The sequence below is a fragment of the Alternaria dauci genome, chromosome 8 (genome assembly GCF_042100115.1).
Source record: "Alternaria dauci strain A2016 chromosome 8, whole genome shotgun sequence".
NCBI lineage: Eukaryota > Fungi > Ascomycota > Dothideomycetes > Pleosporales > Pleosporaceae > Alternaria > Alternaria dauci.
In genome coordinates this window covers 2,480,084-2,494,015 of record NC_091279.1, presented here as the reverse complement: position 1 = coordinate 2,494,015, position 13,932 = coordinate 2,480,084, and the positions used below count along the sequence as shown (strand labels likewise).

The following is a 13,932-nucleotide window of genomic DNA, read 5'->3' as shown; positions in this document are numbered from 1 at the left end:
ATTTAATCTACAACTTACTTGCCTCCCCACTCGTCCTGTTAAGATACAACGGATCCCGCGGCTCAATCCCGTACTTCCTGCACAACTCCGCGCCCTTCTTCTCCTGCGCCTCAATCCTCTTCTTATGCGCCAACCCCCTCTTATTCTCATTCCTACCCAGCTGCAACAAATGCACCTCATCCGGGCCATCCACAATCCTCATGGTGCGACCGTTGGACCACATCTGCGCGAGCGGTGTATCCTGACTCACACCTGCACCACCATAGGCCTGCATTGCCCAGTCGATAACCTTGAGATTGACTTCCGGGACCATGACCTTGACCTCAGCAATCTCCTTGAGCGCGCCCTTGGCATTCGTCTCGTCAATCTTGATAGCAGCGTTGAGCACAGCAAGACGCGCAGCATCGATTTCGATACGCGAGCGCGCGACGCGCTCGAGCATGATGCCGTGCTGGTTAAGCAGCTGGCCAAACGGCTTCTTGCGCTCGTCGTTGATGCGCGCCAGGAACCATTCTAGCGCCTTCTCCGCAGACCCGATGCTGCGCATGGCGTGGTGTATGCGCCCGGGTCCGAGACGGCCTTGGATGATTTCGAAACCCCGGCCCTCGCCGAGCACCATGTTGCTGGCGGGGACGCGGACGTTCTCAAAGGTGACGTGGCCGTGGCCGTGGGGCGCGTCGTCGAAACCAATGACGGAGAGCATGCGGTTGATGGTCACGCCGGGGGTATCGCTGGAGACGAGGATGACGGATTGCTGCTTGTATTTGTCGGGGTTGTTGGGGTCGGTTTTTCCGAGGACGATGAAGACCTTGCAGCGAAGGTCGCCGACGCCTGAGGACCACCATTTCTGGGGGACGTGTTAGTGAGGTGGAAGAGGGCTTGGGGTAAAGGCAGACTAACTTGGCCGTTCAAGACGTAGTGGTCGCCATCCCTCTTGATGGTCATCTCAATGTTGGTAGCATCACTCGATGCAACCTGAGGCTCCGTCATCAAGAAGGCGGACCTGATCTTGCCCTCCAGCAGCGGGTCCAGCCACTTTCTCTTCTGTGCCTCGGAACCATACTTGGCGATGACCTCCATGTTACCGGTGTCGGGGGCAGCGCAGTTGACAGCCTCGGATGCTGTCCGGCTCTTGCCCAGGTACTCAGCCATAAGGCCGTACTCCAAATTGCTGAAGCCAGCACCCTCCTTGAAGTGTGCCTTGGGCAAGAACATGTTCCAGAGTCCAAGCTCTTGTGCCCGCTTCTTCAAGTCCTCGACAACGGATGGATGTGATGAAAAGCGCTCCTGGACCGTCTGGCCGATCTGGCGCTCGTAGACAGCGTCGGCGGGAATGCATTCTTCTTCGACGAACTTCTCTACCTGCATAATCGTTAGTATGCCATGTAATATAGCTCGTGGAGTATCTCACGATGTCGAGAGTCTTTGCCGCTCTCTCGCTGACGAATGGCCGCGCGATGACGGGAATGCGCTCAGAGGCGGGAACATGGCCATTCTGGCTGTTGTTCAGCAGGTCCATGTCGCGGTCGTACGGTACAGACATGATTGCGGTCTGTAGGAGGTAGGATGAGGTGTGGATGATAGTTCAGGAGGAAAATCCGGGGTAGTTTAATAAAAGACGCGGAGAGGAGTCGTTCATGGGTACTGCTTCGGTCATTGACGTTGGGAAGCTAAAGAGTTGCCGAGGTACGATCTGGAACAACTCCGCATTAGCCGTTGCAATCAACCATTCTCACACCACACAGAGGCGAGATGTTTAGCTGATGGAAAAGGCACTCTACAGGAACAAGTTGTTGGCCGAGGTATTGATGAATGATAATGTTGTAGGTAATGCGGTTGTACGAGACGATGGTGCGCTGTGAACGCGACGCCACCGTTACGCGTGGCGCGCTTTGTTCACCCCCACAACGGGACGTGGAGACCCTGAATATGTGTTAACAAGATCGTTCGATATGCTCATAGAAGCGCTGCACAATCGTACGATCCGTATTCCAGAATACCGATGTTTGCACAGCCTCCATGGGACTAGCTCACCATCGTGTCAGTCCTCATAAGGCACCCAGTCGACCTCAGGAGCAACTGAGTACGTTTCAGCTTGTTCACCAAAACCTTCAATTCGTAATCACCACCAATGTCGCAGCTCCCCGCACTACCCCGCGAGCTCATTGATCACATCATCTCATCGCTCATTGCCCTTTACGATAATGACCCAGCCTACCAATGGACACACCTACGCCACATAACGCGCCACCACAAAGCACATCTCGAGCAGCACTTCCTCGGCTTCTGGGTCCCCAAGCTGTCGTTCCAAATTGGTAAATATCGTACATCACCTCCGTCAGCCGAATTCCAAGCACGTAGACAACCTTGCACCCGTGCCCGTCGAGAGAGACCCCGCCCCAGCGCTTTCCGAGCACACACGCAAATAGCTTTGCCAACAGCTTTCTTGCCGTTGTTGAAATGCACGTGCTGCTTATGGCCATACATACGTTCAATGTCCCGTGCGAATGCGTCATTTTCAGTATGTGACCAGAAGCTTGACGAAAAGCATGAGGATACAGACATTGTAACCTTTGGAGAGTTGTGGGATGTTCATCTATCAGACCTGCCCCAAGGTTGGCTTGAAAAAGTCAGAAAATCAAACGAGAGACACCCATGGGAGCAATCCGATTGGAACGTGATTGTGCGGTTCGGCGAAGGCACGCTCAACAAGGGCTACATAAGAGGCGGCATGAGGAACGACATTGTCATTCCCGATTTGTCAATCAATGTTGATACGTGGCCTTGGGAATTGTCGTTTGATTGGAAAGCCCTCTTTACCCGGCTCTTCACCGAGGAGATGGTTCTGCGGACGTTCCGGGATAAACTTCTCGAGGTCTTCGTGCCGTCGTTGGAAGAGGGGATGAGTCTAGAACTGAGGAAATCAGCTATACACTACCACTTGAGTAATCACTTCTACGACCAGCGTAGGCATGTGCTTTCCGCCTACCGCCGGTATCGACATTCTTACGCCCACGAAGATGGCCATTCTCATAAAGCACGCACCCCAACCCAACCCTTTGACTTTACACCTTATGTTTACAGGGGCGGAGAAAGGCTCTACACTAATCAACACAGAAACTTTGAGGATCCCGAGTACGAAGAGAGCATGGTCTTTCAAGTCCCCGGTTGGGAGACTTTAAGCATACGCGACATAGTGCAGCTGCGCGTGGGCGAAGAGATGATTGAGCATCGCTTCTTTTGGCCTGAAGATCTACATAGATTTACTGGTCAACCACACGGATTTCTTTGCAAGGAGTTTCTTGAGGATTGCCTGCAAGAAGGAAGGGGAAGGCAGGTGGCCAGTGACGAGGTGCTGGAAAAACGTTTGGTGGATGAGGAATTCCTGGATCTTGACTCGTTTTGGGTTTGATCAGTGGAGAATTGATACAAGGGACCGAGCAAAACAGAGATTGCAGAGTTTCTGTCTCCTCTTCTGCGTTGTCTTGATTACGGCCAGTATACTGTGGCTCACATGAATACTATTATCCCATGGGGACGATGTTGGGTGACCATTAGTTAAAACGTAACCAGAGCCAACCCGAAGAGATGATCCATGCTACCAGTGTTTGCTGAAAAAAAAAAAAAATCCAGACCGAATTGAGCATCCACAAGCGAGGTCAAAGCCACAATGTTGAGTCTCTAAATGTCGGTGACATAAATCAGTGACGGTAACATACAACGCGAGGCTGAAACGTTACTTAGCCCTCTTCGCCGGGTCAGGCTGCGGAAGGACTCCTCGTTATGGGCGGGATTGAACGCAAAAGATTGTGGAACATGGAGCGAAGTGTTCTGTGTACCTGTTCTCGATGACAAGAGCGCCCAGACTGCGTTCTGGTTGTTACAGCTGGAACACGAGCGATGATGGCTGGAACTACTGACGGGAGGACGGTGAGAGATCGTGGCTTTGATGAGCGGTGTGCATTACCATATCATAACTCTGAGGCTCTGCTGTAAAGGCTGACCGTGATGCATCAGAAGGTGTTGCCACGATTGGCTGTGGCGTATGATGGCACCGGAGAAGCCCATTCCAGTCGTACAAGTACTTGATCGTTGACAGACAGGTATCATCCGTGCGGGAAGCTGCTGAGTTGCTGGCTCTGTCACGGTTCAGCGCACACATCTCATGCTCCCATCCGAGTCGACACAATGTAACCACGACACCAAGCTGCACTGCTACGCATTCCGACGTGACAGCTGTAGATACGCGTCGCAAGCGCTCCGGCCGATGTCGGTAGCTCTACATGGACTGTGGTACAACCACCGTGCATCCTTTGCCTTTATTAAAATGGAGCATGCTAATTCCGTGCTGCATGAAAGTGCGCTATCAGGAAGGAAATCTCCGAATGTTCGACAGCATAGGCGGGTCGGTATAGTCCGGTCGTTGAGTGTGACAAGAGGCCGGGTACTCCGTAGGGCTGAAGTATGTATGCGTGCGTTGCTTGAAGTAGAACGAAGCAAATATCGGCGTCTCTTGGACCGTCTCTTACCTAAGTGTCAACAAGCGGATGAGGCGCAGGGATCTAGATTTGCGTTTTATTGATCGCCACTTTACGTATAACTCCCGCCACCAGATCTAAGACAGCGGGAGGCTTCGTCGCACAAGGTTGCGGCGCACCAATGTAGTGCTCCAGGGGCTTCGCCATCTACGATCCACCACGGTCTACAATACATTTCCTCTATCGGGGACGATGGGATAGTGATGGGTCTGGACAAAAGGTCAAGAGTGACAGAATAAAGGAACAGCATACTCGTGACCCAGTTCACACTAGGACGAGATCCAGGCCGTCGGTAGTAGGATAGTCCTAGTAATGACGGTGCTGGTGGGTCTCATGGCTATGGTAAAGGATATGCAGCCGTCTGCAGCGGCTGGGCATATCGTCCTCGCGATGCTTGCAGTCACATGATGAAAGCCAATAGGGTGGGTCGGATTTCCGAACGGCAATGCTCACTGCAGGTTGACGTATGAGCGGCCAGTCGGGCATCGATGGTGTAGCTCGACTAGCTTACCCACACAGCAAGCGCCAAATGCAAAATCCATAGTAATTGTTTCAGCCCGATCAGTCTCAGTAGGCTGCAGCAGACATGGTCGTGATGCCAATTCACACCGGAGGCATGGCTGTTGACGCGTCTGGACCATGTTACGCGCGCGACTTGCACGTGCCTTGCAGCACCAAGTGCGGGAATGGCGAAGAGGGGAACACAAGCGTCATGAATAGTCTGCAACGATGTCGGTTCCTGCAAGTGTCGCCCATTTGGGTCTACGGGGGGTATGTGCAACCCGCACCGAGCAGTGGTTCACACCAGGCAGTGGGCCCTTGACATGCTCGGACAGCGGTGTCGATGATTTGGACCGCTTCCGCCTGTTGCAGCGGCCGGTCAAGATGGAAGGGGCACAAACGGTGGAGTGGCACTTGACGAGACGAGAATGGCATGGCGAGGTTATGGGCTGGGCGGCTGTGAGAGGATATGCACCACAATAACACGCCACGCCTCTGGGTCGCCCGGACATTCGGCTGTAGACGAAGAGGGGGGCGCCAGGACCAGGGCGTGAGAGAACATCAGCTGCCCTCCAAGTGGAGCTGCAGGCCACGAGGGCGTGGCCGGGGCCTCGACAATAATGACGATGCGCTGGATGCTGCAGCAAAACGAGGCGGCAGAGGGATTTTTGGTTTTGCTGCAGGCTGCAAGGGTGAGAGGGCAGAGATTTGGAAAAAAGACATGTTGTTGAGTCGCACTTCAGCCTCTCCAACGCCAGTCGGAAGACTTTTTGCGGCTACCGACCCCTGTACTCTGGCGAGTGTCGTAGTACGTCGTCGTCGAATGTGCGGCGGCGGCGGCTTTGATTGACGGGCGGTGGTGCAAACAGAGACAAGGTTGTGGTTGCTCGAACTGCGTGCTGCATGAAATTGCTGCCGCGGGCGCCCAGACATCCGCAGCATGGAATTGGCTGACGTTTGTCGAGCATTCGCGGCGTGTTGAGGGACGCTCGCTAGAGGCGTCGTGGGCCCGGTGGATAGGGTTTTGCTCAGGCCATGGTAACGGCCTCAATGGGCTGCCAACGTCTCAATGGGAACGGTGGTCGCAGGTCAAACGGAGCATCAGAGGCAGCTACTCACTAATCAGCGCGCGCACAACCTATCGCGGGCGCGGCATTCGGTGCTCGTACTGCCAGGTTGGTATAAGCATGGCAAGCTCCAGCGATGATTGGAGTGCGTCTCAGCCACGCGCCAGCGAGCAAGTGGATGCACCTCATTTCAGGCGGCATGACGGCGTGCTGGGAAGAAATCTGATGCCTCACGTGCAGGCCGGCGTCCGCAGCTGCAGACGCAATGGTCATGTTGAATGTTCGCCGTGTTGTCTTGTAGAGCCTGGCTGGGCCAGCTCTCGTAAACACCCTGGTGGTGTCGTGTGTGAGAGCGTGCGTGTGCGTGCAAGAAGGGAAGCCGCGACTGCTGACGCTTCTGTTTCAAGAAAGAACGATCCGCAGGCTCCTGCCTCCGCAATACACCACCAGCCCTGTGTACCTCCTACCAGGGCTCCACGAACGTCCATCCTCTGCATCCCAAATCCCGCCCACCTGCTGCAGGTCCATAATTCCTGCACCGAGCTATTGCTGTACGCTCCCAGGCCTGCCAGCGTTAGACGCCGCTCGACTGGCCTGCGCTGACAAGTAGGTGAATTGCAGGCCTTCTGATCACGTTGGCACCCAATTTCGCACTAGCAGTGCCCCGCCCTTAATCCCCAGCACTGCCGTCACTCAACCCCATCGTCGCCTTTCCTCGCACCTTTACAAGCTCTCCCTCTCCGCCGTCAATTATCCTTCACCCTCCCCTTCCCCCCTCCTGCTGTCACCTCTGCCCGACCACTGTTGCTGAGGGGTCCACCTGCGCCTTCCTTGTTCCTTAGCTCCGTCAGCCACAACAAGCGTCACCTGGTACTGCACAGACGGCACGCGGGACCACGCCCTCTTGACACTCGACCTCGCGCCTACAACTCTATCCACAACACTCCGCCTCTGCTCCGCCAAACTCGACGCTTGCACACACTCCCCTGCCCCCAACTCGCCCGCAAACTCCCCACCAGCCATCCGCGCATCGCCTGCGGACCCCCTCCCTCACGCATAACCCCAAACAATGAGCCAGAACCGGCCATCGGCCTTCTCATCGCTAAGAATGGGTGGTAAGTCTCCCCCGTGCACCCGCCGCGTAATTGATGTCATGCTCACACCCCCGCAGAAGTTATCCGCGAAAAGGTTCAGGACGGCCTGACCGGCGACTACAAGGACCTCGCATACACGCAATGCAAGATTGTCGGCAACGGCTCTTTCGGCGTAGTCTTCCAGACGAAGCTGTCGCCCAGTGGTGAAGATGCGGCCATCAAGCGTGTCCTGCAAGACAAGCGCTTCAAGGTGCGTTTGCGCAACACACGCCAGAACACACAGCCTCAGCTGACCCTCCCAACAGAACCGCGAACTCCAGATCATGCGCATTGTCCGACATCCCAACATTGTCGAGCTCAAGGCCTTCTTCTACAACAACGGCGAGCGGGTACGTATCTACAAGCAAGCGCGTGCGTGCATTTCGTGTAGCTAACCGTTTCAGCCACAGAAAGACGAGGTGTACCTAAATCTCGTGCTCGAGTTCGTTCCTGAGACCGTGTACCGTGCTTCGCGCTACTTCAACAAGATGAAGTCGGTTATGCCCATCCTCGAAGTCAAGCTGTACATCTACCAGCTCTTCCGCTCGCTCGCCTACATTCACTCGCAGGGCATCTGCCACAGGGACATTAAGCCCCAAAATCTGCTGCTAGACCCTTCAACTGGAGTCCTGAAGCTGTGCGATTTCGGAAGCGCCAAGATTCTGGTAGAGAACGAGCCCAACGTGTCCTACATCTGCTCCAGGTACTACCGTGCGCCTGAGCTGATTTTTGGAGCCACAAACTACACCACCAAGATCGGTATGTTGTATGCGGTGTAATTGAAGGTAGCCAGTGCTAATTTTTCTGCAGATGTGTGGTCCACAGGTTGCGTCATGGCGGAGCTGATGCTCGGACAGCCGTTGTTCCCAGGCGAGTCGGGTATCGACCAGCTCGTTGAGATCATCAAGGTCCTGGGAACGCCCACTCGAGACCAGATCCGCACCATGAACCCCAACTACATGGAGCACAAATTCCCGCAGATTAAGCCTCATCCGTTCAGTAAGGTATGTGGAGCAGTTTCTTGCCAGCCACTGCGTACGTTTACTTACATTGTCCAGGTGTTCCGAAAGGCGGATCCCAACGCGATCGATCTGATCTCCAAGCTGCTCGAATACACGCCTACCCAGCGTCTTTCCGCTATCGATGCCATGGTACACCCCTTTTTCGATGAGTTGAGGGATCCAAGCACACGCCTGCCAGACTCGCGTCACCCCAACGGAGCGACTCGTGATCTGCCCGAGCTGTACAACTTTACTCACCACGGTAAGTCTGATCAAACCCGCGGCGGGCACAGAGTCTAACTAGTGCAGAACTTTCCATTGCTCCCCACCTCAACAACCAGCTGGTACCGCAGCACATGCGCGCGACACTGGCCGCACGTGGCCTCGACTTCGAATCGCCGAACTTCAAGCCATTAACGCGGGATCAGATGTTAGCGAGGCTAGATTAAGCCCCGGCTATCACACGAAACGATACCATTCATTTATGCGGCGGCTTCTGATCCTCTTTGGGCCTAAGCACAAAGCTTTTCCGTCCGGAGAGATGCAAAATGGAGTCTCATATGGGCGTCGGTTTTGTCAGGTGTATACTACGAGGAGCACACCCTTTCCTGCTTTATCTCAGCGCGTCTGAAATGATACCGACATTCACCTTTCTAAAGAATGACCTGGCTTGCTTTTCTTTTGGTGGCCAATGGCCTCCCCGTTTAGGCGAAATGATCATGGACCGGCACCGCAAATGATGTTCCTCGATCCCCTTTTGAAATGACGAATGGGCGCAAAAGGTTGCAACTATGGTGGAAATGGGGAATGGGCAAAATTCGGACATGCACTGAGTATGGGATACCGGGAGAGGGGTTCACTGATGCGACTTCCGACGCCTCAACAGTGGTTACGATGCGTCACCTGGGTTGCATGCGGGAGTTTTCTTTTGTGTTCGAGACGAGTTCGGCGGGCTGCGCATCGGGCGATGAAGCTTTTATGAACTTGGGAAATGCTATTCCTGTAATGGGGACCATGGAGGCTGATCAAAGGATGGCCAGCCTGGCAAGCACTAGAGCAAGGCACTGCGCTTTTGCAGCGGAACGAATGTCTACTGGACGATGACCATGATGACATTCGCCCATCTCTCAGCATACCTTCTAGAACGGAGACTTCTTTCATGTTCCTTGATGCTACTGAGATGTGATATCCGAGTGACGCATTTGCGTGATGGAAGTGATATATATTCTTGACGGCTGCGATGTCCAAAGTTGCAAGAAACTCTATAGCCCTGATCGACATGTGAAGATGTTGGATTTTGTCTCTCACCTTGTGCCTTTGCGTCCGACACGGCCTACGTAGCTCTATCGTTGTATGCGGTGTGCCTTTACTTGTGGTTTACCTGGGTGATATGACCTCTGGACGTCTTGTATATGGAATGTACTCCATATGCTTATAAGCAACCTTCCTACAAGATACTACACCATCGACTTGTCAATCACGCCACCAAGTGATGGTCAGCATAAGACAAGCTACGAACAAAAACAAGAGAATTACTTCGTGATGGACACTGCGTTCATCTCACCAGATCAGGTAGCTATGCTCACCTCGAGCGAGGAACAAACACAGCAAGATGCAGTCCGGGACGTCCTCCCTTTCAATAATTCGTCGATGGACGTCGACGTGGAGGGTACATGGACCGAGCGCCAAGCTACGGGCGCGGAAGCCGCTAACCCTTTCGATACGCAAGCTCAAGAGCGACTTCCGCGCCAACTCGACGATTCACTATCGCGAACCATCCGCCCACATCGCAATCGAACCGCCCCATTCCGAAACCGCGCATTTGAACACCGACGTGGTCATTTTAATTCACCGCGTAGGCCCATAATCTACGACGGCGACGACTCTCGCGCCGACCGTGCTTGGCTCCCATCGCATCAGAAGGAACATTCTCCAGAAACGCTAGAAGAAACGGCACGCGCAATCTTGGTCGCGGACATGGCGGACGCAGACTTCAAGGAAGAACGCGAGGATAGGCGCGAGGACCGACGTGACGACAGGCGCGACCGTGGAAACTATCGAGGAAACAACAAGCGTCGTCGTGATGGTGAGTACATATCCATCTTTCCCCCCGACGTTTGCGCAAGCTGCACATGTGGTGTGGACGACTTATTCATTCCATCGCTACCATGTCTCCCAATATGGATATGCAATACGCCTTCATTGTTCTGCTTTTGGGCGTTCTCAGCTACCTATTTCTACGATACTCACAGTGTCCCGCAGATGACAACGACAATCACTACCGTGGTGACGACCGTCGCGGACCCCAGCGCCGCCGCAACGACGATGGTCCCCGTCGCCGATACGAAGAGCCGCCATTCCCCAAGCTGCGTAGACTGCTCTTGAACATTGCCAGCTCCACCAAGCTACCACAGGACGAGGCTATCGAGATCGCAAAGTTCTTTGGAGAGCACTTTGAAGACGAGCGTCTTCGCTCCGACTTCTTCGATGTGTTTGTCCAGCTGTAAGCACGATCAGTCTTGCCTTAACTGTCATCTTACTGACTGTTGTAGTATCATCGAGCAGCCCTTCAAGATCCCATTCGTCGCAGCCGTCGCCTACTACGCCAACGACGTCAACTCACAAATCACAATCGAGGCCATGAAGCGCGTCGGAGACCGGGCACAGGAAGCGCTGAACGCTGGCGAGTGGAAAGAATTCAAGTTGCTTCTGAGGTTCTTCGCTTGCCTGCAGTCGCTCTACGAGGACGACGGTGTCTTTACTTTCCTCGGACAGCTCTTCGACACAGTCGTTGATCTCCAGAGTGCCAACGAGAACGATGTAAGAGCTACCTGCGTTCAACTATCACACCCACTGACATTATTAGGTTGTCGGTATCGAGCTGGTCAAGATCATTCTTCTCACCATCCCTTACGCCATCGTCGCGGGAGGAGAGCGTTTCCACGAGCAAGCACAACAACTACTCAAGAATACTGGCATAGTAGCAAGCAACGCGGTTCCCATCGAGAGCCTCATCCACTCGTACGTCGGCGATTTCGAGTCAAAGCCGGTCGACCACCACAGCGTCATTGGCCTTCTCCAAGCACAGCTGTCAGCCGAGGCCGAGTCTGGCTTTGAACTGAGGTGCATTCCACGTATCGACAAGGACGCTCTGCGCAGGATGAACACCGAGGACGACGCTCTGCCCACGGCCCCTCAGACTCACGCCTTCCCCACTTTCACCATCCCGTCGCCTGTCAACCCTGGCCCGCGGCCCGTTTTCCCAGAGGCATACTTTTCCCTGTTCGCCGACCAGGAAGTTGACACCGTGCCCAAGACCACCGACATTGCATCATCGCTCGTTCGGGATGCCATCGTCGACACCATCAACCAACTCGACTTTAACCGCGAAATGGTTGCCAAATTCCTTGTAGATGTCGATTGCTACTGGTCAGTCGACATCTTCGCTAAGCGCGGCTCACCTTTTGACAAGTTCCGCGAGCTGGTTGGCGACAAGGTCCAGTACAAGTCGGAGGACATGATCATCGACGCCATCTTTTCGCAGCTGTTCAAGCTGCCCAGCGCAGAACACAAGCTCGTCTACTACCATTCGCTCATCACACAGTGCTGTAAGGTCGCACCCGCTGCTATCGCCCCTTCCCTTGGACGTGCCATCCGTACCATCTACAAGAACCTGTCTATGATGGATCTGGAGCTAGGCTACCGATTCCTCGACTGGTTCTCGCACCATCTCAGCAACTTTGAATTTAGGTGGAGATGGACGGAATGGCTGGAGGATCTTGAGCTCTCGAACTTGCATCCCAAGAAAGCTTTCATCCTGGCGACCCTGGACAAGGAGATACGTCTGTCCTTTGCGAAGCGCATTCGATCAACGCTGCCAGAGCCGATGCATTCTTTGATTCCCGAGCGCCTGGACGCGGACAACAGTCCTGACTTCAAATACGACAACCCTCGTATGTATGCTTTGCATCTGGAATTGATTGTTACTAACAGCGCCTCCAGAAACGCCCTATGCTGCCGAAGGCCAGATGATTCTCAGTCAACTAAGGAAGAAGGCTACAGCTGAGGAGATTCAAGTCACCATTAACACGATTCACGAGAAGGCGCTCGAACAGGGCGTCACTGAGGTTCTCGTACCCTCGACCGATGCCTTCGTCACCGCCATCTGCCGACTGGGAGCCAAGTCACTCTCTCACGTTCTGTCCTGCATCGAACGCGGCAAGGACCGCCTGCTCGAGCTCTCACAGAATGAAGTCGCGCGCCGCCAGATTGTTGCCAGCGTCGTCGAGTACTGGAAAGACCAGCCCGGTGTTGCTGTCCGCATCATCGACATTCTGCTCAACTATACGATTCTTGCGCCGATGACTGTCGTCCAGTGGGTCTTTGGCAGCCACATGGGAGCCGGCGAGGCTCTAACAGAGAGCTGGGTGTTTGAAATGGTCAGCAATACCGTCGCCAAGGTTACCAACCGCAATCGCCAAATCGCATCCGCACGTCTCCAGAAGGGCCTTCCTCAGGAACAGATTGAGATGGTCGAGGCGACGCTGGCCAAGGACCGTGATAATGCGCGCGAGCTGTTCAAGTACATTGAAGACTCTATGCGTGGCGTGGCGGAGGGCTCGGCGGATACGCTTGTTGAGAAGTCGTCGAGCGGCGCGCTCACGGAAGAGGAGGTTGAGCTCATCAAGGCGTGGGGTAAGCGCTGGCACACGGTCTTTATCCGCAAGGCGCAGGTCGAAGAGTCTGTTGTGGGCGAGGAGGCGGTCGAGGCGCGCATTCGTCTGCTGGCTGCGGAGCCGGATGTCATTGCTGAGAGCATGGAGCACGATGGTGATGGTGTGGCTGAGGCTACTAATGGCGAGGCGCAGATGAGTCTTGCTTAGGAGCGAGGCAACGTGTTTAGATTGAAGGGGATTCGGTATGAGAAGGTGGTGGTCCCCCAGCTGAGTTGGAGGGTGCGATGTGTGAGCAAGGAGTCGAGGGTATTACAAAAGCATAAGGAGAACGCGTTGCGTTCTAGGGGTTCGTGGCGACGGGCATGACTTCTTTTGCAGAGAGGGCATTGCACATAGGAGGTTTATTTTCGATTTTACTCTTTATGGGGACATCGAGGTTACTTGATGGTGTATAACATAGCTCAAAAATGGGTATTCGTGAAAAACTCCATGAAGGTGTTTCGTCTTGCTGCTTCGAGGGTGTTCTGTGAGTGTGTGATGTGATCAGGTGAGATGATGCGTTGTCTCTGTTCTTGAACATTTGCATCAGGTTACTTGGCAGTTGATAATACTCCTCACGACAAGACAGTCTCATGGAACTTCGAAACAAGACTTTTAGAGTTGCGGCTTCGAGATTCTTCGATGACGACTTGTTGCTCACTACCGTTTGACTAGTCAACGGAAACAAGAGGCGCCTTTTGCTTATCTGCGTCTGCGGGACTAACAATACTCGATCGCTGCAACTGTATCCTTGAGAATCGACGCAAGTGAGTGAGTGTCTTGCCGCTTTGCAAAAACGTACATGTTGACTCGCATCTCCCCAATACCACGATTCCATCTCCATCTCATCTCCGTACCCATTCGTGCGACCCGCCGGAATGAACGGGACAACGCGTATGCACGGTGACAGCTAGCGTGCATGCATTCGCGCACAGGGCACCTCTGCCATCGTCATGTGAAGAGACAAGACAAGGCTT

General features: G+C 54.1%; 3 protein-coding genes across 3 annotated transcripts; 2 read left to right on the top strand and 1 right to left on the bottom strand.

Annotated features, from left to right (window-relative positions):
- Positions 1-7: 7 nt before the first annotated feature.
- ACET3X_008741 (uncharacterized protein) lies at positions 8-1,543 on the bottom strand (the record flags this gene model as incomplete). The annotated part of the gene is made up of 3 exons (XM_069454947.1): positions 8-847; positions 901-1,362; positions 1,412-1,543. The coding sequence occupies 3 exons, from the start codon at positions 1,541-1,543 to the stop codon at positions 8-10; spliced, it is 1,434 nt and encodes a 477-aa protein (XP_069304343.1).
- Positions 1,544-7,175: 5,632 nt separating this feature from the next.
- ACET3X_008740 (uncharacterized protein) lies at positions 7,176-8,689 on the top strand (the record flags this gene model as incomplete). Its single annotated transcript, XM_069454946.1, has 7 exons — positions 7,176-7,221; positions 7,278-7,450; positions 7,506-7,589; positions 7,644-7,998; positions 8,050-8,243; positions 8,298-8,502; positions 8,550-8,689. 7 exons carry the CDS (start codon positions 7,176-7,178, stop codon positions 8,687-8,689), a joined length of 1,197 nt encoding a protein of 398 aa, XP_069304342.1.
- A 1,093-nt stretch (positions 8,690-9,782) lies between these two features.
- On the top strand, positions 9,783-13,407 carry ACET3X_008739 (uncharacterized protein; the record flags this gene model as incomplete). The annotated part of the gene is made up of 5 exons (XM_069454945.1): positions 9,783-10,326; positions 10,503-10,743; positions 10,793-11,060; positions 11,107-12,193; positions 12,243-13,407. The coding sequence occupies 5 exons, from the start codon at positions 9,783-9,785 to the stop codon at positions 13,121-13,123; spliced, it is 3,021 nt and encodes a 1,006-aa protein (XP_069304341.1). The 3' UTR covers positions 13,124-13,407.
- Between the last annotated feature and the right edge of the window lie 525 nt (positions 13,408-13,932).